We start from the raw sequence: 24,418 nt of genomic DNA on the forward strand, positions 1-24,418 counted from the left end.
CGTGACTGTAGTCCCAGCCACTCAGGAGGCTGAGGCAGAAGAATCGCTTGAACCCGGGAGGCGGAGGCTACAGTGAGCCGAAATCATGCCACTGGACTCCAGCCTGGGCAACAGAGCGAGACCGTCTCAAAAAAAAAAAAAATTATAAAAGGTGTATAGTGTACCTCATTGTGGTTTCAATCTGCATTTCCCTAACAGCTAATAGTGAGCATCTTTTTGTATACTTACTTGCCAGCCCCACATCTTCTTAAGTGTTCAAATCTTTTGTCCATTTTAAAAATTGAGTTATTTATTGTTTAGTATTGAACTTTGAAAGCTCTTTATATTTTTCAATACAAAATTCTTTTTCAGATATGTAATTTGCAAATATTTCTTCCAGTCTGTTGCTTGTCTTCTAATTCTCTTAGATGTCTTGCAGAGAAACTTTTAATTTTGATGAAGTCCAATTTCTTTTTTTCTGTTATAGTTTATGCTTTTGATATCAAAATTAAGAAATCTCAGCCTAACCCTAGAACACAAATCTATCTTCTTTTTTTCTGTGAAAGTTTTATAGTTTTGGACTTTTATATTTAGGTCTATAATCCATTTTGATTATAATTTTGTAGAAGGTGCAAGGTATGAAGTGAAATTCTACTCGGGAGGCTGAGGCAGGAGAATGGCGTGAACCCAGGAGGCGGAGCTCGCAGTGAGCCAAGATGGCGCCACTGCACTCCAGCCTGGGCGACAGAGTGAGACTCCGTCTCAAAAAAAAAAAAAAAAAAAAAGAATGAATGTCCAATTGTTCAAGAACAATCTGCTGAAAAGACTATTCTTTCTCCGTTGAACTGTGTTTGCACCTTTGTCAAAAATCAGTTGCTCAGTTTGATCTATTTCTGAAATCTCCCCTCTGCTCCATTAATATTTGTGTCCATTTTCCCACCAGTACCACACTGTCCTAATCACTGTAGTTTGTACTAGCTCTTAAAATCAAATAGTATGCATTTCCTAACATCCTATTTTCAAAAGTTGTTTTCCAAAATTGTTTTGATTATTTTAGTTTGTCTTTCCATATCAATTTTAAATATAATATCTACAAAAGTCACACTCCTACTTGGATTTTGATTAGGGCCATTTGAATCTATATATCAATTTGGGGAGAACTGACATCTACACAATATTGAGTCTTCCAATCCATGGAAGATGTGCCATTTATTTAGGTATATGCTGTCTTTCATTGGTCTTTTGTAGTTTTAAGTACACAGATAACGAGTATTTTGTTAACTATATATTAAACATTTCTCTTTTTGGTGCTAAATGGAACTGGTGTGTGTGGTAAATAATGCTGTTTTTTAATTTTGATTTTTATGTATTCATTGTTAGTATACAGACTTTGTATTTTGAAAACTTACTAAAATGACTTCTTAGTTCTATGAACTTTTGGATAGATGCCTTGGGATTTTCTTAATAGACAATAGTGTCTGAGAATTGAAGTGACAGAGTGAACATCTTTGGCTTATTTCCAATCTTAGGTGAAAATAATTCCATTTTTCACTGTTAAGTACAATGTAGGTTTTTTTGTAGATGTCATTTATAAAATTAAGGACATTCCTTTCTACTCCTAATTTTCTAAGAGTTTTTTAATCATGAAGGAATCTTTAATTTTGTCAAATATTTATTCTACATCTATTGAAATTATTCCAGTGCTTTAAATTTGATTTTTATGCTTAGCTCCCTAATTCACCTAGAGTTTATTTTTTATATGTGGGAGTGAATTTTTTTTATTATTATTTTTGTTTTGAGAGAGAGTCTTGCTCTGTGGCCCTGGCTGGAGCACAGTGGCACAATCTCGGCTCACTGCAAGCTCCGCCTCCCAGGTTCACGCCATTCTTCTGCCTCAGCCTTCTCAGTAGCTGGGACTACAGGCGCCTGCCACCATGCCTGGCTAATTTTTTTGTATTTTTAGTAGAGACAAGGTTTCACCGTGGTCTCGCTCTCCTGACCTCGTGATCCACCCGCCTCGGCCTCCCAAAGAGATGGGATTACAGGCGTGAGCCACCGCGCTCGGCCTAATTTTTGTATTTTTAATAGAGATGGGGTTTCATCATGTTGGCCAGGATGGTCTCGATCTCCTGACCTCATGATCTGCCCATCTCAGTCTCCCAAAGTGCCGGGATTACAGGCGTCAGCCACCACGCCTGGCCATGGGAGTGATTTTTATTTTCCCCCAAATGATTAACTGTTGAACACTCTTTAATAAACTATCTATCATTTCCCCCACCCGTTTGAAATGTCACCTTTTATCGTATACTGAACTCTCACGTATAAATGGCTGTTTCTAAACCATCTCTTTCTTCCGTCAATTTACTTGTCTATTTCTATACCACACTGAATCAATTACTAAAGCTTTATAATTGTTTTTATTTTTTATTTTTTATTTTTTTTTTGAGACAGAGTCTCACGCTGTCGCCCAGGCTGGAGTGCAGTGGCCGGATCTCAGCTCACTGCAAGCTCCGCCTCCCAGGTTCACGTCATTCTCCTGCCTCAGCCTCCTGAGTAGCTGGGACTACAGGCGCCCGCCACCTCACCCAGCTAATTTTTTTGTATTTTTTAGTAGAGATGGGGTTTCACCGTGTTAGCCAGGATGGTCTCGATCTCCAGACCTCGTGATCTGCCCGTCTCGGCCTCCCAAAGTGCTGGGATTAGAGCCACCGCGCCCGGCCATGGTATGTTTTAATACTTGCTAGAAAAATGTTATTCCTCCAATTTTTTCTCATCCAGATGAATTATTTTGCCAAATTTTGTACAGAAACCTGCTGCTATGTTGAATGAAACAGTCTTAAATTTATAAATGTTTTGTAATAATTGTATTTTATAGCATTGAGTTTTTCTGTTAAGAAACAGTGTGTTTCTCCATGTAGTCACATCTTTATGAGAACTTTACTTCAGCTGTATACTTTTTTTCACCAACATCTTTATACAGTAACCCTACCAAAATCTTACTAGCTCTCAAGTTTTTCTGACATTTTCCTTGGATTTTTCTAGGTACATGGAAATGTGCATCTGCAAAAAGTTACGGTTGTGTATATTACTTTCCAACATGTATTCATCTTCTTTCTTGCCTTTTTCCCCATTGTTGTACTGAATGGGATGTCTACTCCAATGCTCAGTGGTAGTAGTAAAGGCTACCCTTGTATTGTTTCTAATTTTAATGGGAATGTTTCAAGTATTTCATGGTTAAGCATTATGTTTGTTGTAGATTTCCACTGGAAACCCCTTTTCAAATACAAGATGCTTTCTTCCAAGACTTCTTTACTAAGATCATTTTTTAAAACCAGGAATGTGTGCTACACCTTATCTACTGCTTTTTTGGGTGCCTATTATATATTTTCTTTTCAGAGAATACAATGAAGTCCATTAATACACTTTCACCATCCAATACCATTCTTCTCCTGGGAAAAACTCAACTTGGGCATGATGCACTATTTTTAAAATACACTTCCAGATTTAGAAATTTTGTACTATGTTCGTGAGATGAGTCTCTCTCTTTTTTTTTTTTTTTTTTTTTGGATCCTATCTTTATCTGATTTCAGAACTAGGGTAATAAAAAAAAAAAACCTCTTATGAATTGAAAAATGTTCAATCTGTTTTATGGGCTATGACCATAACACAGGAAATACCTGTTTTTAGTTTTGGTAGCTCCAGTAGGCAAAACTACTTGGATCTGGTGTGTTTTTTTTGCTTTGTTTTGTAAGTATACCTTTGATTATTTTTCCATTTGTTTTAAGGTAATGGTCCATGGAGTTTTACTCCTTACTGAACCAACTTTGGTAATTTGTGCATTTATGGATCAAACATTTTATCTTAATTTTAAAGTTGTACATAGTAATATTTGGCTTTTTCCACATTTCCTGGTCCTTATATTAAGTATATCTTCTTTTTTTCTTAATCTGATTCACCGAGCATTCATCTATTTTATTGGTCTTGCCAAATAAACAGTAATTGGTTTTATTAATGAAGCCCATTTGGGGTTTTTTGTTTCATTTATTTCTACTATTTTTGTTTGGGTTTTTTGAGATGGAATTTCACACTTGTCACCCAGGCTGGAGTGCAATGACATGGTCTTGGCTCACTGCAACCTCTGCCTCCTGGGTTTAAGCGATTCTCCTGCCTCAACCTCCCTAGCTGGGACTACAGGCGCCTGCCACCACACCTGGCTACTTTTCGTATTTTTAGTAGAGACAGGGTTCCACCATGTTGGCCAGGCTGGTCTCAAACTCCTGACCTCAAGTGATCCGCCTCCCTCAGCACAGGCATGAGCCATCATACCAGGCCAATTTATTTCTACTTTTATTTCTTTGGGTTTATTTTTCCTGTTCTTTATCTAACTCTTGAGTCAAAAGCTTTGCTTGTTTATTTTCACAATTTGTTTTCTACAAGCACTCAAAGCTGCAAATCTTTCCATTTGTACCACTTTGGCAGTATTCACAAATCTTGGAATGTAGTTTGCTCATTTGTTCATTTCTAAGTAGTTTGCAATTTCAATTTTAATTCTTTTGTAATCCAAGTTAATTAGAAGTGTGCCTTCTTCTTTTCAAGAGGATAGTGCTTTTTTCTGTTTGTTGTTTTTTACTGTCTTCTTGTTAAATAATAATTTTATGCATATGGTCACTGTGTAGGTTGTATAATTTCTACTTTATAGAATCTATTGAAATTTTCTCTGTAAATATTCCACATACATTTAAACTGAGTACATAAAGCTTCTGATAATGTTATTAGAATTTTCTTTATCCTTATTTTTTTCTGCTTGAAACATTAATTTGGTTGGCTTTGTTGACATTTTCATAATATATCTGCTTTTGTTGTTCAATTTTAAATTCCTGGGTCATTTGTTTTAGATGTTTTAGGTAAACAGCATATAGCTATTTAGGGTTTTGAATTTTCTACCCTCCCTTGTCACTTTCTAAAACTCCAGTCTGAGGGGCTCTATCTTTTCATTTGGTTAGTTAATCCACTTTGTGATTATTGACACTTTGGACTAACTCCTGCGTCTTATTTTGTGTTTTCTATTTACCGTACTTTGTTACTGTTTCTCCTTTTCTCCTCTTCCTTTTCTTGAATTGATGACATTTTCCTTATTTAATGTTTTCTTTTAATGGTTAGGAAATTAGATATCCTATTTCAATTTTTTCCAGTGGTTACTCTTTCATTTTGTAGCACATATTTAAAATTATTTGATAAAATCAACGTCTTCAATTACTCAACATGACTAGCTTCTCTCTGAACAAGTCAGGAACCTTTTCACACCTCTACTTTTTCCTTTGCCCTCTTGCTACCTCCCATGTAAAGACCATTAGGGATTTTCATTCCAGAATGTCAGATGGTTGTTATTTCTCTCTTTCCCTCCCTCCCCCTCTTTCTCCCCTCTCCCCCCGGTCAATAATTATTTTAAATTATGCTGTGTTTTGTCACTGGGTTCCCTGTCCCTTGTGCCTTTCTTTGACTCATTTTCTATCTTTCCAGAATACGATGTTTAGTTATTGTTCCGGAGAGGGTGCTTGAGTGGTATATTTCCTGAACCTGAAAACTTCTGAAAGTGTTTTCATTTTGCTCTCACACTGAACGATGGGTTCACCTGGGTAAAGAATTCTAAGTTCAAAATAATTTTCCCTCAGAACCTTGAAAGCCTGGCTTCACTGCATCCACATGGCTGAAGAGGAGTGTCCCTCCCAATGGCCAAGATGCCCCCTGCTCTCCTTTATTCTGGACAGCAAAATAAAGGAGGAGTCCAGCCAGACGTTCCAAGGGCTGCATCCCCAGTCCACTCACTTATTTGGCAGATACGTTTTATGTATCTAATATTCCGACTCTATTCTGTGATTTAAAAAAATAAAACATTTCACACACACAGAAAAGTACAGAGAATAATACGGCAAACAGCGCTGTACCCATGCCCATACTGACAAATCTCATTCACCTAATTTTCTTCAGATTTTTAAAAAAAATAAATAAATAACAAAAGAATCCGTTGAAACTCCATTCCCTTTCCTCCTCTACCAGAGAGGAAACTTTTACTACTCTAAATTTGGTATTTATCACACCTGCTAATGTATTTATACTTTTAATATACGGGTATATTATGGACATATAAGAATAATCTATGGATAACAATACATAATAATGAATACAGCACTTACTACATGCCTATGTGTGGTTTAAGCATATTACATGCATTAACTAATTAGTACCACACAAATAAAGTCGGTACTATTCTCATTTCCTTTTATGAAGGAAGGAAAGTAACTCAATCAAGGTCATGTAATTGGTGAGTGATGGAAGCAGAACGTGGCAGTCCGGCTGCAGAGTCTGTACTATTGCCAATTATAACGTGTTGATACAGTAATGATGATCATGTATTTACATTGTGTAAAAGATATCATATTTGATATCATATTTGATAGTCTTCTAAAATCTTAGATTTCTTTCATTCTATTTACTAGGCAAAGCATTATCCATGATCTACTTAGCTTTAGTCTATATCTATCTTATCTAATCTAATCAATACATCTATCTACCTATTTATTTAGAGATGAGGTCTTGCTCCCCTGTTGCCAGGCTGGAGTGCAGTGGCACCATCATAGCCCACTATAACCTCAAACTCTTGGGCTCAAGTCTCCCAAGTAACTGGAACTACAGGCTCAGGCTGCCACACCTGGCTATGATATTTATTTTTATTTTTTTTAAGAGATAGGACTTTGATATGTTGCCTCACTGCTTATTTTTACTACTGTGTAGTATTGTCTTGCATTTTAATGAATAAGTTGTTTCAAAAATTTGCAGCAAATGGTGCTTTGAACATATTTGTAGAAGTCTCCTAGGGCCAAATACAAGAATTTCTCTATAGCATATAACTAAGGTATAAAAGTTCTAAGTCACAGGGTATGTATGAACATCATCATCTTGACAGGTTATCATCAAACTGTTGCACCAATTTCTACTCCCTTCATGAGAAAGGAAAGGGTCCTATGTCCCATGCTGAGATTTGAATCTGGCTGTTAGACTCCAAAGTCACCACACATACTGCTGAACTATTGAGCCATTATACTGCAGAATCTTAACATCATCCACTTTTTTTTCTGTCTCATACAAACATCTCAGTTGGGCCTTTGCTCTCAGTCTCATCATATAAAAATATTTTCCAATTATTTGCTATGTGCCTTTATTGCCTATGTGCCCACAACACTACAGGCACTGAAAAAGTGTTTGAAATTCACCAAAGAAAAGCTCATCTGTTTTTCATAAGGTCACATATAGTTCATCTAGACTTGTAAATTAACATGAGTGTGAATGTCACAGGAAAGAAGTTCAGCAGATCTCGAAGAAACCTGACAGTTAAGAACATAGAGGTTTTATCAATAAAGGAAATTAAACTTTAAAAAATTAGATATTAAATGATTAGATTTCCTAAAATACAAATCTTTGTTTTTATAGTTTGACACAAAACAAGCAGTTTTAATTATATTTAGATAACATCTTATGATCATTATACTAAAAAACTATTAAACAAATGATTATATATGGCATTTTGAAAAACTCTACTGAGAGTTAGAATTCCTGTTCTCCAGAAACATACATATAAAAATACGTAGCTTTAAAAAATCCCTTTTATCCTGTTGCCCAGTCAGGGATGTAGCTGGACTTCACTGAACTATAAAAATATCAGACTATCCTGGCTACTCAGGAGGCTGAGGCAGGAGGATCGTTTGAGCCCAGTTGAAGATCAGCCTGGGCAACATGGTGAGACTCTGTCTCAAAAAAAAAAAAAAAAGAAAAGCATCTGACTCAGATCCAAGAACCAACTCAGCTTCCCTATCTCCAAGTCTCCAAAAGCAAACTCCCAGTTTCCACCTCCTATATCTTGATTCATCTAAAGCCATCCCCATCTCAAAATAGAAAGCATATTCTTTCAGTTACTGGGCTGAAATCCTTGCAGTCATTCATGAATCCTCACGTTCTTTTGTACCCTACACCCAACACCTTAGCAGATATCTCTCACTCTAGCTCCAAACATCATCCCGGATCTGATGGCACCTCACCACCTTCACTGGTCTAAACCACCATCATCTTTGTCTTGGATTTCTGCAGGGGCATATTAACTGGTCTCCTGCTTCCACTCTTGTTTGCCATTGAGTCTACTAGCCACACAGCAACCAAGGTGAATCAATCCTCCTTAAGACTTCCCATCTTCCTCTCCACATTGTTTACAAGGCCCTACATGACCTGCCTCCCACTCAGCCCAGTCCCTGAACTCATTCTTCCCTTCCCTTAGTCTGCTTCAACCCTGTGCTAGACAGAATAATAGTTCCCCACAGATGTCCAGATCCTAATACCCAGAACTCAGATGGAATAAAAGCTACTAATTAGCTGATCTTGAGATGGGGAGATTATATTGGATTCAAGTGGGACCAATGCAATCAGAAGGGTTCTTATAAGCAGAAATAAGAGGGAGAAGAGTAGATGAGATTTACGCAAATCAGAGAATGACTCCACCCATCATTGCTGCCTTTATAGAGGGAGGAAGGGGTCCAAAAGACAGCTGCTTCTAGAAGCTAGAAAGGGGCAAGGAAACGAATTCTCACCCAGGATCTGCAAAGAATATAGTCCTGTTGACCTTTTGATTTTAGCCAGTGAGACTGATTTTGGACTTCTGAACTAAAGAACTGTGAGAAACGGAATTTTTGTGTTTTAGGCCACTAAGTAATTTGTTACAGCAGCTGTAGAAAACTAGTACAAGCCTCTAAGCTGCCCAGCACCCCACATGCTTCATGCTTCAAACCTTTCGCACTTCCTATTTTTCTCTTAGATTTCTCTAAGACTACTCCCTTCAGTTCACCACATTAGAACGGTCTTGCCTAACTCCCGCACATAAAATATCCCCTTTCAGAACTTGCTATCTCACTGCCCCTGTTTTATTGTTCTCCATAGCATCTGTCACTGAATATCTGAAATACTATGAATTTACTTACTTGCTTGTTATCAGGCTCTCTCACCAGGATGTAAGCTCCATGAGGGGAGAAACTGCTTTGTTCATTGCTCTATCACCAGTGCCTAAAACGATGCTAGGTGAAGAACAGGCATCCAATAAATATTTGTTATATCAATGAATGCCTGTGTAAAAGAAGGGATACAGTTTAGATTATGGGTGTTGGGATTCTCAGAGGAAGTGGAAATGGATGAATGATGCATAGGAATTATTAAGGCAAAAAGTGAAGGCAAGAGCAGTTTAGGTTTAAGGAGCAGCATATGCAAAGATTTTACAGTGTGAGCATTCGAGGAACTAGTGTTTTCAAAGGCCAATGTAAGCTAGAATACAGTGACTGAGTAGGAGGTCATATAGAAAGGTATATAGGAGCCAGATCATTGCCCGTCATTTTGAATTTGTCTTAACTGTGATAGGAAGGTTCTGATGACTTCATGATGCAGCAACTATATGGGGAAGACGCTGGAATGGAGCAAGAGTAAAGTAGAGGAACTAGTTAAGGGAACCCAGTATTAAGATAGTTTGACCAAAAGCTGACATTGATTTGGATTAGGGTACTGGCAGGAAAAAATGAGAAAAGAGATGGTCAAGACACATTTTCAAAGCAGAACAACCAAACTTGAAGGTTAAAATGTGGGGGCTGATGGAGAGGGAAGTGTCAAGAATGACCCCCGTTTCCTGGTTTAAGGAGCAGGAATGGATGAAAGTGCTGTGTACTGAGACAGGGAAGAATACAGTAAGAGTAGACTAGGGGTAGAATTTAACTTTTTAATCTACTGTTTGAAATATCAATGAGACATTCCAGGAAGGCTGGGGAGCTGTCAAGTAGTTAAGACTCCCTGACATCTCTGGAAAAGAGATCTGGGCTAAAGATTATAAAATTTATAAGTTATTGGGATACAGGTGTACTTAAATCATGGAAAATGTTTAAAATTACCTAGAGAGAGTGGGTAGAATTGAGAGAAGAAAAGCTAGGATAGAGTTCTGCAGAATTTTAAATTTTAGAGATTAGGTAAAGAGGTGGAATGAGTAATTAAGACTTAAACTGTTAAGGAACAGTTAGAAAGATGAAGAAAGCCCAAAAGAATGTGGTATCACAGAAGCCAAAAGATGAGAATGTTTCAAGGCTTGCTCAACTGCTCTGAGAGTTCTAGTTATTTGAGGATTGAATTTAGCAACAAGGGGTCAATGTTAAGTTTTTTCTCCTTTTGAGAAAACAAAGCTTTGAAAATTATAGTAAAGTATGTATAATAAAAAATTTCTCACTTTACCCATTTTTAAATGTACAGTTCAGTAGTGTTAAGGACATTTACATTGTGTGGTGCATCAATGTTGATCCTGACAAGAATTTCTATAGCAAAGTGAGGGCTCGATATTGAAGCAAACTTAATAAGCCATGGGGGTAAGGAAGTGGTGACAGAACATATTCAGCACTTCAGAAATTTGGCTTTCATGGGCAACCTCGCTATGTGGCAGTAGCTAGAAGAGAAGGGAGAGTTGAGAGAGATAGAGGGATATTTTTTAACTGAAGGTATTAATCCATTATTGAATGTTGATTCAAATTATTCCGTACTTGTGAATCATGAGAAAGCAAGAGACAATGGAGCTAGAACTAGAACAGACTAGCTTTTGCCAAAAGGCGGGAAGGAGACTGGCAACAGATGCAAACAGGTGTGCAGTATTTCTAGGAATGTTGAATGTCTGGGATGAATAATCATAAATGAATAGTAATCCTAACCTGTCAGCTTGTATATTCCTACTCATCTCTTCTACTATATTTATGTAACCCCTACTAGGTACATGCCCTGAACTACTTGTGACCAAAGGAATGGACCAGTCAGCTGTTCAAGGCCTTCAGGAACATCTCTTTGATGTCGTTCCTGGAAGCTTCTGAATGGGCTTGGGAGAGATAACATTTTGGTAACATTTACTTCAAGGCCACAGTATATGCTGCATTAAAAAATTACCCTTATTCTACTTTCCTTTTCAAATAATCCCCAATTATACTTCTAGACCCAATTCCTGAGAGGTTACACAATAAGCACTGGTTACAGAATAGTTCAAGTGATACAATGCCAGGGAAATCCGGGGACAGCACCCTTCTAAAAATTTCATATTTCAGAAATCACAGTGGAATTATAAAGTATTTAGCGCTGAATGGCAATAAAATCACTACTTTAAAAACTTGCGGGATACAGAAAAAGCAAGGGAAATTTCTCTTTAAGGGAAATTTATAGCCCTTAATTATATATTAGAAAATAAGAAATACTGGAAATTAATTGATAGGTATTTAACTTGAAAAGCACTTAAGGTGCTAAGGAATAACACGTTAAACTCAATGAAAATGTAAGTGAGGGATTAATAAAAATAAATATAGATATTAAACAAATATATACATTTTAAAAGAAACAGATATATGATCAACAAGAAGATATATGATCTTATTTGTAGAGACTACACATAAACCTCTATAAGTTTGTCTAAATATACAGACAAATCTTTGTTAAGACAAAAAAGAAAAAATAGAGAATTCACAAATATATGACATCAATAATGAAAAATAGGGTATAACTACAGACACCATAAAGAATTTTTAAAGAGAATACCATGAACCATATACCAACATTTTAAAGGTTTAAATGTAGTATCTAACTTTTTAGGGAAAAGATGTGAATCATCAAAATTGATTGAAGAAATAGAAAACCCAAAGAAACCAACAATCATTAGAGAAATTAAATTGAATTTTCAAAATATGATAGTTTCACAGAGGAGATTTACCAAATAGTCAAGGAACAAATCATACCTATCTCATCCAAACTGTCACAGAATATAGAAAAAAGAAGGAAATTTCCAAATGCATTTTCCTTCTTGCACAAAGTGCAAGAAAGGAAAGTTTCAAACCAATGTCACTTATGAACATCGATGCTAAAATAAAATACATGAAGCACTATATTAATAAATAACGGTACATTAAGGCAAAGCAAGGTTTAACTCAGGAAAGCAAGGGGAGGTTCACATCAGAAATATCCATCAATATGACCTGTCACATTAACATGGCAAAGATAAAACCTGTAATCATCTCGGTATTTTTAGAAAAAGCATTTAACAACATTTCAATATTCATTTCATGATTTAACAATATTCCTACTTTAAGCATAAATGGGATAGAAGGAAACTGAAAAAGGGTTTCCACCAAAGACTTATAACAAATATCATAATTATGACACATGAGAAACATTTTCAATGAGATAAAAATAGGAAAACAATGCTTGTACTCACCCTTACTATTTGATGTTATATTGAAGGTGCCAGCCCATCCAAGGAGATAAGAAAGGGGAAAATGTATTAGGGGTGTTATTTATAGATAATATTATAATCTACACAAAAACACAAGAGAATCTACAAATAAACTATTTAACTAATAAGTTCAGCATGTTTGCCAACATTATCTAACACTTAAGGTTATTCCAAAATCTACAGGATCTCTACCAATGACAGTAGCAACAATGACCACTTTAAACATTTAATAGAAAAGAAATCTCACTTATAATAGCAGCAAAAGCTGTAAGGTACAATTGGAATAAGTCTAACAAAGAGGTATAAGAGTTTTATAAGCAAACTATAAAATGTTATTGAAAGACATTTAAAAATCAGAATAATATTAATGTACTAGGTGGCTCAATTTTTAAAGTTGTCATAGCGCCGCAATTTTAACCTATAAATATAACTAAGCAAAATACCAAAAGAGGTTTTCAATGCAACTTGACAAACTAATGCTAAAGTTAGTATAGAAGAATAGAAGTCCAAAAATAGTCTATACATTCATGAAATTAATAAAGCAGATTCTACAGTTATCAACATGGGTGGCTCTCAAAATCACATTGAGGGAGAAAAGCAAGTTGCAAAATGATATGTACATTACCTAACAATTTTTTAAATGAACAAAGAGAGGATATGCCCTTCTACACATCAAGATTTACAAAGCCATAGTAATTAAGACTGTGGTATTGGGTCAAATTTGGTTTAATCAGTGGAAGAGGACAAACTAGAAACATATCCATGAACACATAGAAATTTAATTTACAATCATGGTGGCATTACACATTAATAGGGACACAAAGGACTGTTCAGTAAATCAGGTTACCACACGCCTTCCATATGGGGGTTGGGGGAAAAGGGAGGAGTAAAATTATTAAATTACTACTTTACACCATTAAAAAAAAATAAGTCCCACATAGATCAATCTCATGCGTAGAAAGCAAAACTTTAAAACATTAAGGAAGAAGACATAAGAGGCTACCTTTATGCACCAGGTACGGAGAGGTTTCTTTAATAATCCACAAATGACACTATAAAGAAAGAGATCAATGAATATGAGTACATTTTAAATTTTCTATAGTACAAAAGACATCAAAAGCAATTAAAAGACAAGCCACAGACTGAGACAATATATTTAATGTTTATACACATGAATTCCTACAAATCAGGAGGAAAAAAGATAAAACATACATGATCCAATGAAAAAAATGAACGAGGACTGTGAAAAAACAAATCTCAGACTTGGAAACCTCAATAACCAATAAACATATGGGAAAAAAATGCTTAATTTCACTAGCAGTGAGGGAAATTCAAATGAAACAAGAAGATACTGTTTTTTAAAATAATCAAATTGGCAGGAATGATAAAAGTCTGAATCTAGAAACTGTTGAAGATCATGTGAGGGAAACATGAACTGTCATACACTGCTGATGGTTGTGCACATTGAACCATTTGGCAGTCTCTCACAAAACTGAAAATGTGTGTAGAGCCGGGCAATTCTCCATCTAGGTAGATACATAGAGAAATTCTCACATATGTGCAAAGGAAACATGCACAAGTAGTACCAATATATTGGCAGCAGTTTAATATTCATCAATAGGGGAATGAATAAACAGGACACATTTGTATGCATGGATCTACAATATAGCAATTAAAATGAATGAACTGGGTCTATATTTATCAACACGAAGAGAAAAAATAAAAACACACCATGAAGGAAAAAAACAAGTCCAAGAATAATATGTACAGTCTAATACCATGTTTGTACATTTAAAAAAATCATTTAACCTAATATTCTGCATTTTATAGGTTCACATCCAGTTAAAGTGTAAAACCCAGATTGGAAAGTTACATACCAAATTTATGTCAGTGTTTGCCTTTGGGGAAAAGGGTGGAGAATGGTATTGGGGGCAGTACAAGGGGAACTTCAATTTTATCAGAAATGTTGAATACTTAATAGATCTGTGGGCGACATGACAAAATGTTAACATATTAATTATATGAGACAGGTATATGGGTGCTTGTAATGTTCTCTCAGCATTTTAAACATCTTCACATTTTTTCTAAATAATAAAACCAAAACAGCTAGTAAATCATTCTATCTCTGATAGATTTTAATGCGTAGATAAATGAACAGTTAATCATCTAGAGGAACTTCAGAAAAATTAACTGTTTTGCAATGGAATCGCCTTAAAAATAGTAACACTGACAGTATTATTTTAAAACTGCTGAAATGAATAAAGTAGATTCTATAGGTGTCAACCTGGATAGCTGTCACAATTATATTGAGGGAGAAAAGTTGCAAAATGATATGTATACTAGTGAACCATTTACTTAAAAATTTTAATAAATAAACATGGATATATACATATATTTACATATATAATTAGGTAATAAGGGTATCAAAACAAATGCAGATTAAATAGCCACTTTATAATACTAATTACCTAGAAAAGTGAAGAGGGAGAAAGGTGAATGGGACTGGGGAGGGAAATAAAGTGACATTCAACTCTATCTGTAATGTTTAATATAAATAAAAACACGAAACAACTATAACAAAAATTTCACATTTGATTATCCTAGGCAGTAAATACATGAACGTACGTTATTCTTGCTGCATACGTATCAATTTTCAAAAGAAAAAGTACTTAAGAACTACAAATAAAATGCACATAATTTACTCATAAAAGCTTGTATACATCAAAAACTAAGACACGACTATTTTTAGAAATTATCCTGTTTGTTTTTCTATGTGGTTTTACATTTTTAAAAAGAAAAACGAGGGAAAAAAATGAAAGCAATGAAGACACGTAAAAGAAACCGTACATGCATTTGATTATAAAAAAGGCAAACCTCCACAATCACAAAACACCATATGAGCATTCTATATCATGTGCTGCATTTCCTTACTTTTAACTTTTGTCAAAAGCAAATTACAAGAGACTGCCTAATTGGAAACGTGACTTTCTATTATTAAAATGGTGGGAGTCCATTTTAATGTGTTTATCTCGCCGCTAGACTATAATTTGTATTTCAGCGTTTAAATTTCTTTGGATGCCAGTGACAGGTTAATGCAGTTTAAACATGCATTTTTCTTTCGTTGGCTGAACAGTTAAATCGTTACCTAAAGGATTTTAAGTTTCAATTTCAACCGGGAGAGGATTCTTTGCTTTTCCAAGGTTAAAACTGTTTCTGGTTCGAGATGCTATTAATTAATGGCTACGTAGCGGATCTATTTAGGGAACTACTCCCGGCCCCGGGTTCACAGTTGAGCTGCTCAATGAGAAAACTTTTTTTGCTACAGACTTGGGGATACTTGCAATTTAGTCTGAGAGCGGCGAACGGGGAGTGAAATAGAATTCCAGACCACTTCGCTAACAATCGCAATTATGAACCGAAAGACATGTCAGGTATTAGCCATTTTTTTCTTAAAAAAAAAAAAAAAACTTTCTGGGACTCCGCGGGACACCCAGCTGGCTACGGACCAGCGGACGGCGAGCCGGGGGGAGGGGGGGCGAGGCCGCGGCAGCCCAGAAGTTCCGACCGGGGAGTTTCGCTCCGTTACCATTACCTGGCTCGCCGGCAGAAGAAAGAACGCGGAGACAAGATAATTTCTGAGGCTGTTAAACATGACTTAGCCCGGGGGCCGCGCGTTCCGAGGGGGTGTCCTGCGGGCCGGGGCGGGCCTCTGCCGCCCCCGCGGGCTCCGGTGCGTCAGGGGCGCGTCAGGCGGGGCGGGCTCCGCGCGGGCGGCAGCGGCTGCTGCGGCGGCGGCGGCGGCGGCAGCGGGCTGCGGGCGGCGCGCACCCGGCCTCCTGCTTCTCGCTCCGAGGCTGCGGGACGGACGCTCCGGGGAACTCCCTAGCCCGCGGCCGGCCGCGTTCGGACGGCGCTAGCCGGCGGCCGGGCGGTCCCAGCATGTCGGCCGCCGTGGCGTGCCTGGACTACTTCGCCGCCGAGTGCCTGGTGTCCATGTCCGCGGGCGCCGTGGTTCACCACCGCCCGCCGGACCCCGAGGGTGCGGGCGGAGCCGCAGGCTCGGAGGTGGGTGCGGCGCCGCCGGAGTCCGCTCTGCCGGGTCCGGGGCCACCGGGGCCCGCGTCGGTCCCCCCGCTCCCGCAGGTCCCCGCCCCCAGCCCCGGCGCGGGCGGCGCCGCGCCCCACCTGCTGGCTGCAAGCGTTTGGGAGGACTTGCGCGGCAGCTCTGGCGAGGGCTCCTGGGAGAATTCGGGGGAAGCTCCACGCGCCTCGTCCGGCTTCTCCGACCCGATCCCGTGCTCCGTCCAGACCCCGTGCTCCGAGCTGGCTCCCGCCTCCGGCGCCGCGGCGGTCAGCGCTCCCGAGAGCTCCTCCGGTGCGCCCGCCGTCCCGAGCGCGCCTGCCGCCCGGGGCGCACCAGCGGCCTCTGGTGGGGTCTCTGAAGGGGCCCTAGGGGCCGGCCCCGCCCCCGCCGCCGATCAGGTGCCCCGGAGGAGGCCTGTCACACCTGCTGCCAAGCGCCACCAATGCCCCTTCCCGGGCTGCACCAAAGCCTATTACAAGTCGTCGCACCTCAAGTCTCACCAGCGTACCCACACGGGTGAGCGTCCTTTCTCCTGCGACTGGCTCGACTGCGACAAGAAGTTTACGCGTTCCGACGAGCTGGCCCGCCACTACAGGACACACACGGGCGAGAAGCGCTTCTCCTGCCCCCTCTGCCCCAAGCAGTTCTCCCGGAGCGACCACCTGACCAAACACGCTCGCCGCCACCCAACCTATCATCCAGATATGATCGAGTACCGGGGGCGTCGTCGCACTCCCCGCGTCGACCCGCCACTCGCCAGCGAGGTGGAAAGCTCCGCCTCTGGCTCCGGCCCCGGCCCGGCGCCCAGCTTCACCACCTGCCTGTAGGACAGTCATTGCTGTCAGTCTTACCCTCAAGGATGATCCGCCAGGCCGTTGTCCCTGCCTTCTCTGCCCATCCCCCTTTCCCAGAGTCATTACACCAAGGCACAGACTGGTTCCTCTGCTTTGAGGGTGGGTCCAGGCAGACATGTGGACTCTGGGGAGGTACTGGGGGCCGGAAAATAGCGGGAATTCTTGCAACGCGTATATCATCCTAAAAGTGGGGTTTGCCTCAAGACAGCCCCCAGGAACTGATAAGAAGGGATGAACTCCCGTACTCTCCGAAGTACCGAAGATTCTCCCCTCCCAGGAACCAGGGATGTGAAACTGGAATTCTCAGATGCCTGAGGAGCCCCCAGTCTCAAAGGACTCTGGTGTCTCACCCATCCACCAGGGTGGACCTTGGAGAGGGTGTCAGGGGTGGCAGTCTTGGAGATGTCCAGGACTGGGATGGTGAGAGGCCTTTGGAAACAGAAATGATTTCTATTTCTGTAAACAGCAATGTTTACTAATTTATTTTTAGCATCTTTTAAATAGGGATTCAAGGTTGATGGGAAGCTAATGCCCTCCACTCCCCCAATTGCCCCAGCTACCTCTGCTAGGAGAGGGCCACATAAGCTCCATGTAGATGTGTGGCTGGGAGATGCTTCTTGATGTCTGGGGTGTGAGTCTGTTTGCAGGTCCTATTGCATGATTTGGAACCCTGCGCTTGCGTCGTAGCCCTTCTCCCCATTTCAATTCCTCCTTGAGGATGGTAACTTCCTGGCTCACTCTCACGCTGAGATTGGTTAAACAATTTGAAAACAACCGTGAAGGCACCAGAAAGAAAAGGGTGGTCCAGACTAGTTCTCTCTTCACTCAGAGAGAAAACTCAAGCGACCTTAAGGTTGGGCGGGGCCGCAAACAAGCCCGTTCATAACCATTGATAACTTTCAGGGAAATAGAGGCGTGTGGACACAGCTGCCCCACCTTATGTAATCTCAGGAGTGGTAGATTCTGTTCATTTCCTAATGGCTAACTAGGGGGTTATTTCCCTCAGAGTCTGCAGATTTTTGTTTCTGAAACAGGTGAGTTGGTAAATGGGAGAGGGAAGGGTAACAGACTGGTTTCTTTCAAGGAGCTGGCTGCCTTGGATTTGAGGAAGGAGTAGCGAGGTGATAGGTATTATCAAATAGGAGGACCTTTCTCCTCTGACCATATAGTCCCTCCAAGTTATATCCTCAGGGCCCCTCTCCCAATAAGAAGGAATCAGACATCAACAGTATTTGTTTTTTCTATATGTGTCTCTGCTGCTGTGGATGAAATCATTGACCACTCTGCTTGTGTATGTGTGAATGTGTATATATGTGACCCTTTCTTTCGAGATGAGGCTGAAAGGTATTTCCTGCCCTGGGAGATCCCCTCTGACACCCTCCTGAATATTTTGCAATAGTCTGTCACTGACACTTGGGGAAGATGCTATAATCTCATAGGACCCTAACAGGCACCTGGTTAAACAAACTGCTTTCCCCTGTTTTGCAGATGAGGATACTGAAGACTAGATAAGCTGAAAGTCATATGCTGGGTTGCTGGGAAGAGCCATGACTAGAACTTAGGGGTCTGGCCTGCTAAGTGACTCTTTCCCTCACACTTTGTTACCCCATCTCTTCCTCCTCTCTGGGACCTTAGTCCCTCTCTCCCTCCCTATTCTGTATTGCTTCTATGTACCTTCACATGTTGATTGAACCCTTTGCTTATTGTGTTTGACCCAAAAGCCCTTTTCTTAACAGGTTACATTCCCTCCCTTCACACCATGTTGACATAAAGTGAGAATGACTTTTTGGCATCGTAGGAGAGACTTTCTCTTTGGACCTGCTAGGTTAATTTTCAGTGTGAATTCCCTTCTTTTTCTGGTCCTGGGCATTCCAGCATCCTCAAGAGACTGAATGATACAAACATGGCATTGGGACTCTACTAAGTGCTCCTACACTAAATGAGGGAGAGGTCCTTAGAAAGGACCCAAAGAGTATGGCCTATGACCCTGAAAAAGTTCAGTATTTCCCAGTGAAGGCTAAGCAGAGAAGGTGAGACTGTTGAGTTACCTGTGGGAGGAGAAGGCCCCCATTGTGAGAGTGATTTTTGGTGGTGAAAGGAGTCCTCTCTTTGCTCTGTTTGTCTCTTCAGCTAGGGCTGGATAGCTAGGGCACTGTGGGTCCTATTGAAGACTACTGTTTCCTCTTTGTCCTTTTCAGTTGAAGATCTGCCATTGGGCAGGTGGACCAAAGAAACTAACAGGAATTTCCACTAACCATTCTGAAATTGATTTCAAGAAAGCTTGGCTTTTCCAATCACCCGTTGATAAATAACTTTTGATTCTCAAGCTCCCAAATAGTGTCCTTATTTGGGTTCTTGTACATTGGGGACTTTTATCTGAGGATGGCCTCGAGAATCTCAATGTGACATGTCTTTCATTGGTAAAACTGACTCCTCCCAGGTCTTGAGGTGGTGGGGAAGGAGATACTCAGGACATACATCGGAGTAGCCAGATATAAGGTTTTTAGGTGGGTCTTTCTTAGTCTGAGTATTGTTGTTACCCTTTTCACTCCAGCAACCAGAGAGTTCTCAAGGAGTAGTTAGTGAAATGCCATGAAAAGGGCTTCCTAATTTTATTGGTGTTTCTTTGGTTTCTTTTTGTTAATCAGATGGTGCTCAATGAGTGAGTACATATGGGGGTTGGTTGGGGTCAGATTGAACCTCTGAGCCCTTGCCCCATCCCTGCCATCCCCAGTTCTGATGTAGGAATGACCCAGTAGCAGAAACTGTTCATAGACCTCTTCCTGAAATATGGGTTGGAGGCTGGGGATGAGTTCTAGGTCAGACCTTGGGTGTAAGGGAGTTGGATTCCCTGCTTCTGCTGGGAGGATGTGAAGAATACAGGCTTTGCCCCCACCCATGGAGGCAAGAATATGTCATTTGTCCCTATTTCCCTGTTCTTCTCCAAGCAGGGAACCATTCTAGAATGTCATTTGTGACCCCCATCTCTACCTCTACTCACTTCTCCCCAAAGGAAAAATGATTGTATTCTCTGATGGAGACATAAGGAGGGGAGGTTATTGTACACACACACACACTTAAGTTCTCTCTTTCGCACCTCCCTGCCTGCAGTGTGCATGCACTTCACTCAGATCCTGCTTCCATAGGGTAAGCACACCTGCTGAGCCCCAGACCTGCCTTCTAGAGGCACGTTTGAAGAACACCTCTCTCTGTTCCTACTTTTGGGGCAGCCCTGCTCCTTGCTGCTATCCAGGTAAGTATTTCCACTGTGTGTTTTTCTTTGGGTAGTCCAGATCCAAGACCAGGAATTAGGAGGGGTGGGGGAGACAGTGTATTAGAAAGCCCAGTTTTGACCATGATACAGCTTCATCAACAAAGTAACATTTGACCCTTGAGCAACATGAGTTTGAACTGCACAAGTCCACTTATGTGCAGATATTTTTCAACCAAACACAGTTCAAAAGTAGGATATTTGTGGGATGCAGAGCCTGCTTATATGCTGTTCTCTACACATATACAAAAAGTCACATACGAATAGAATGTAAAAAACTCTTCATATACATGGGTTCCACAGGGCCAGTTGAGGGGCTTGGGTATGCGTGGATTTTGGTATACACAGGGATCTTGGAACCAATCTCCAGTGTATACCGAGGGATGACTGTACTGATATTTTGACCCTCATTTGTCTGATTCTTGTATCTATTATTCATTTGGCTGATAACATAGAGGGGAAAGAGGTAGAATTAATTTTCTCCCTTAAGCCCCACCACATTGAGATGTGCCTTGCCTGTTAAATCTTGAGAAATAGGCACTTCACCTGGAATTAGGAAATCAAAATAAGATGTGTAGAGATTGGATGTTTGTAATGCCAGAGTACAGGGCTTTAGTGCTTAGCCTTTCAGTTCTTTAGTCGTTTCAAGTCTTAGCAGCCTATGATAGCAAGTGTCCTCACACTGGCCACTAATTTTTTAAGAGTCTCTGAACATAGACTTTGGCAAAAGTGAGCTGTACAGACCAATGTGGCTGATTTTGATTCACATAGATGTAGCTGAGACAGGATCACTGCAGAAAGGGAAGGCACTATTGAATAGATCAATTTGTGCTGGCTTTATTCTCAGCCAGAATTGCAGTTGAGGATTCCAAGGTCAATGGCATAAGTTCCATGTATATGTAAGAGCACAGGTTAGGGACATTCTAGCTCTTAAATTCTTCTTGGAAGTATCAGGTCATATCAGATCAGTTTCCCCATTACCTGGATTTGAAATGCACCCTTTAATAGGGCTAAGGAGAGGCCAATCGGAGGCTTCAAGTCCTTTAATTTATATGGGATATCCAGAATCACCTTCTATTTATGTTCCAAGTTGGTGCCAGATGTGTTTACTATATAAGCCCTGACAGTGGAATTTCAGGGCCTTGGCTAAATTTCTTGTGTGTTCAACCACAGAGAAATGGTGGATTTTATCATAAATACATAAAGAAGAATGGAAGTTTTTGTTACATAAGGGTTTGAGGAAGAGAAAAGCAATAATCCCGAAGACAGGAAAGGTATTAAAAAGGGTTTTGCCTGAATCCTTCTCTCCCTAGGAATCAGAGTCTATTCAGGAAATAAAATGGGAGCCATATTTGTTTCAAATATATGTTTAAATCTTGAAGTCAAAATAGAAGCAGTGCAAGGGAGAAAACTGAAGAAAGGAAGATGGTTTGATTAAGCTGAAAGAAAAGAAGGATTTATTTAGAAGAAAGGTTGTATTTTCAGAGGACAGTATTGATGATGTGAAAAGAAAAATAAGAAAGACCAGTAGCCCACAATCTTAAACATGGAATTATAAAGGAGAGTGGCATTTTTATAATTAGTAGGTTAGAGGAGGTGATTAGAACCCTAAGAGATCTAACAGAAGCATGGATGCAAGCTTTACATGAATGTCCATCTTCACTCAGGATCTCAGGTCCAAGAAAATATTGAGAGGTACCTGTTTGAATTTGCAGAGAAAGCACTGGGAAATCATCCCTATGACTGAGTTAGGTATAGTAGATGATTACAAAAAATGTAAACAATACTTCCAAGTATTTTTAGCTTAGTTTCAGTGATATTACCATTGTCAGTGGGAATATAGATGGTTGCTTGGAGAACGTACAGAAAGAAGTAGGTCTTTAGAAAGTGTAGGAAGATGAGACACATGAAATATATCAAAGTAATTGATCAAATTAATAGAAATTAGGAAGCAAAACGGCATGACCATCTCAATAGTTTCAAAAATAGGTATTTGTTAAAACTCAGCAATGATTTGTGATTTAATTTAAAAACACCTTAGTAAAGTAGTAACAAAAGATAATTTCTTAAGTTGATAAAAGGTATCTGCCAAAAGCCTACTATAAAAATCAAACTTAAATGTTGAAACATTGCAATCTTTCCTATTGGCCACATGGTAAGATACAAAGAAAGTCTAGACAAACTTCAGGCAGGTAATCACATAAAAATACAACAAAAATTCATTAAAAATCCATCATTTGAGAAATGTAAAAGGAAGCCTCTATGTAAGTCAGACAAAAAGGGAAATTGCAGAAATTTAGAGCTGAATGAAAACAGAAAGCACTATATAGCAAGCAAAAAACACTAGAGGAAGAAATGTAATTTATAGCCTTAAATATTTTATTCAAAAAAGAGAAAGATTGAATGAAGATGAATAAACTAAGCTTTCAATTCCAGAAGAAAAGGAAAACAAACATTTAAATATTACAAAGGTTGTGGCCTCCAAAAGAGCATACTACATAAATAGATATGCACTATATGTGTGGTTTAAGATTTTATAGGGATATTGGGAACAGGGAGTGATTAGGACAAAAAAATCTGAAACCAGTTCTGGAGGGGTGATAAAAAAAGGATGAAAATATTGTCATTAATAAAGCAGAAATTAATGAAACAGAAGAAGAAATAGGTAGCTTTGAGCAAAACCCTTTTAAAAGGCTAATAACAGTACGTTTCTTTGTAAATATAAATTTCTTAAAAAGAGAAGTCAGGTCAGGTGCAGTGGCTCACGCCTGTAATTCCTCCCAAGGTGGGAGGATCATTTCAGCCCAAGAGTTCAAGAAGCATGGCAAAGCCCTGTCTCTACCAAAAAAAAAAAAAAAAAAAAAAAAAAATTAGCTGGTTGTGTGGTATGCACCTGTAGTCCCAGCTACTCAGGACACTGAAGCCAAAGGATTGCTTGGGCCCAGGAGTCCAAAGCTTCACTGTGATCGTGCCACTGCTCTTGATCCTGGGCAACTGAGTGAGGCCCTGTCTCAAAATTAAAATAAAATAGAAAGCACAAAAAGTTATCAGGAATAAAAAAAGGACATAAAATCATAACACAAAAAAACAGATTTTAAAAATTAGAATAATACAAACAACTTTATATCAAGAATTGAAAACTATATGGATAATTTTATAAGAAAATATAAAATTTCAAAATGGTTTAAGAAAATGTAGAAAACCTGAAATTGAAGTAGTCGTCAAAGTTATATCTTCCAAAAGGCACTAGGTCTCGGCAGTTGTATTGGCAAATTTTCTAAGTCTTCAAGAAAAAGAGAATTTCTATTTTTATAAAGCACTCTAAAGCATAGAAAAGGATAGAAAATTAACCAATTTATTTTATGTAGTCAAGCTAACCTTGATACCTAAACAAGGCAAATTAAAAGACAAGAAAAAATATACACCAATTTTATCTATAAAGACAGGTCCACAAATCCTAAGTAAAATTCAGCAATGAGTGACAAGAATAATGCATCATAATTGTGTGAAGTTTATCTGAGGTATGCAAGATTAATTCAATAATATCTATAAACATAATTCACTACATTAATTGAATAAAGAAGAAAATCATTTACTTTCTTATGTGCCAGCAATCATCAATCAGAAAATGTAATAGACTAAGTGATTCCATATTTGGTAACAACAAATAACATAAATAACATCTATGAAGAAAACTATAAAATTTTTACTGAAAGACATGAAAGAAAATAGGACTTTTGAGACCAGCCTGACCAACATGGAGAAACCCCATCTCTACTGAAAATACAAAATTAGCCGGGCGTGGTGGTGCATGCCTGTAATCCCAGCTACTCAGGAGGCTGAGGCAGGAGAATCGCTTGAACCCGGGAGGCAGAGGTTGCGATGAGCCAAGATCA

General features: G+C 39.3%; 1 protein-coding gene across 1 annotated transcript; it reads left to right on the forward strand.

Moving 5' to 3' along the window:
• Positions 1-16,046: 16,046 nt before the first annotated feature.
• Positions 16,047-17,716, forward strand: KLF14 (Kruppel like factor 14). The gene has a single exon (XM_033192897.1). The coding sequence runs from the start codon at positions 16,253-16,255 to the stop codon at positions 17,222-17,224; it is 972 nt and encodes a 323-aa protein (XP_033048788.1). The 5' UTR covers positions 16,047-16,252; the 3' UTR covers positions 17,225-17,716.
• The last annotated feature ends 6,702 nt before the right edge of the window (positions 17,717-24,418 follow it).

Source organism: Trachypithecus francoisi, unplaced genomic scaffold (genome assembly GCF_009764315.1).
Source record: "Trachypithecus francoisi isolate TF-2019V2 unplaced genomic scaffold, Tfra_2.0 Lachesis_group4, whole genome shotgun sequence".
Classification (NCBI taxonomy): domain Eukaryota; kingdom Metazoa; phylum Chordata; class Mammalia; order Primates; family Cercopithecidae; genus Trachypithecus; species Trachypithecus francoisi.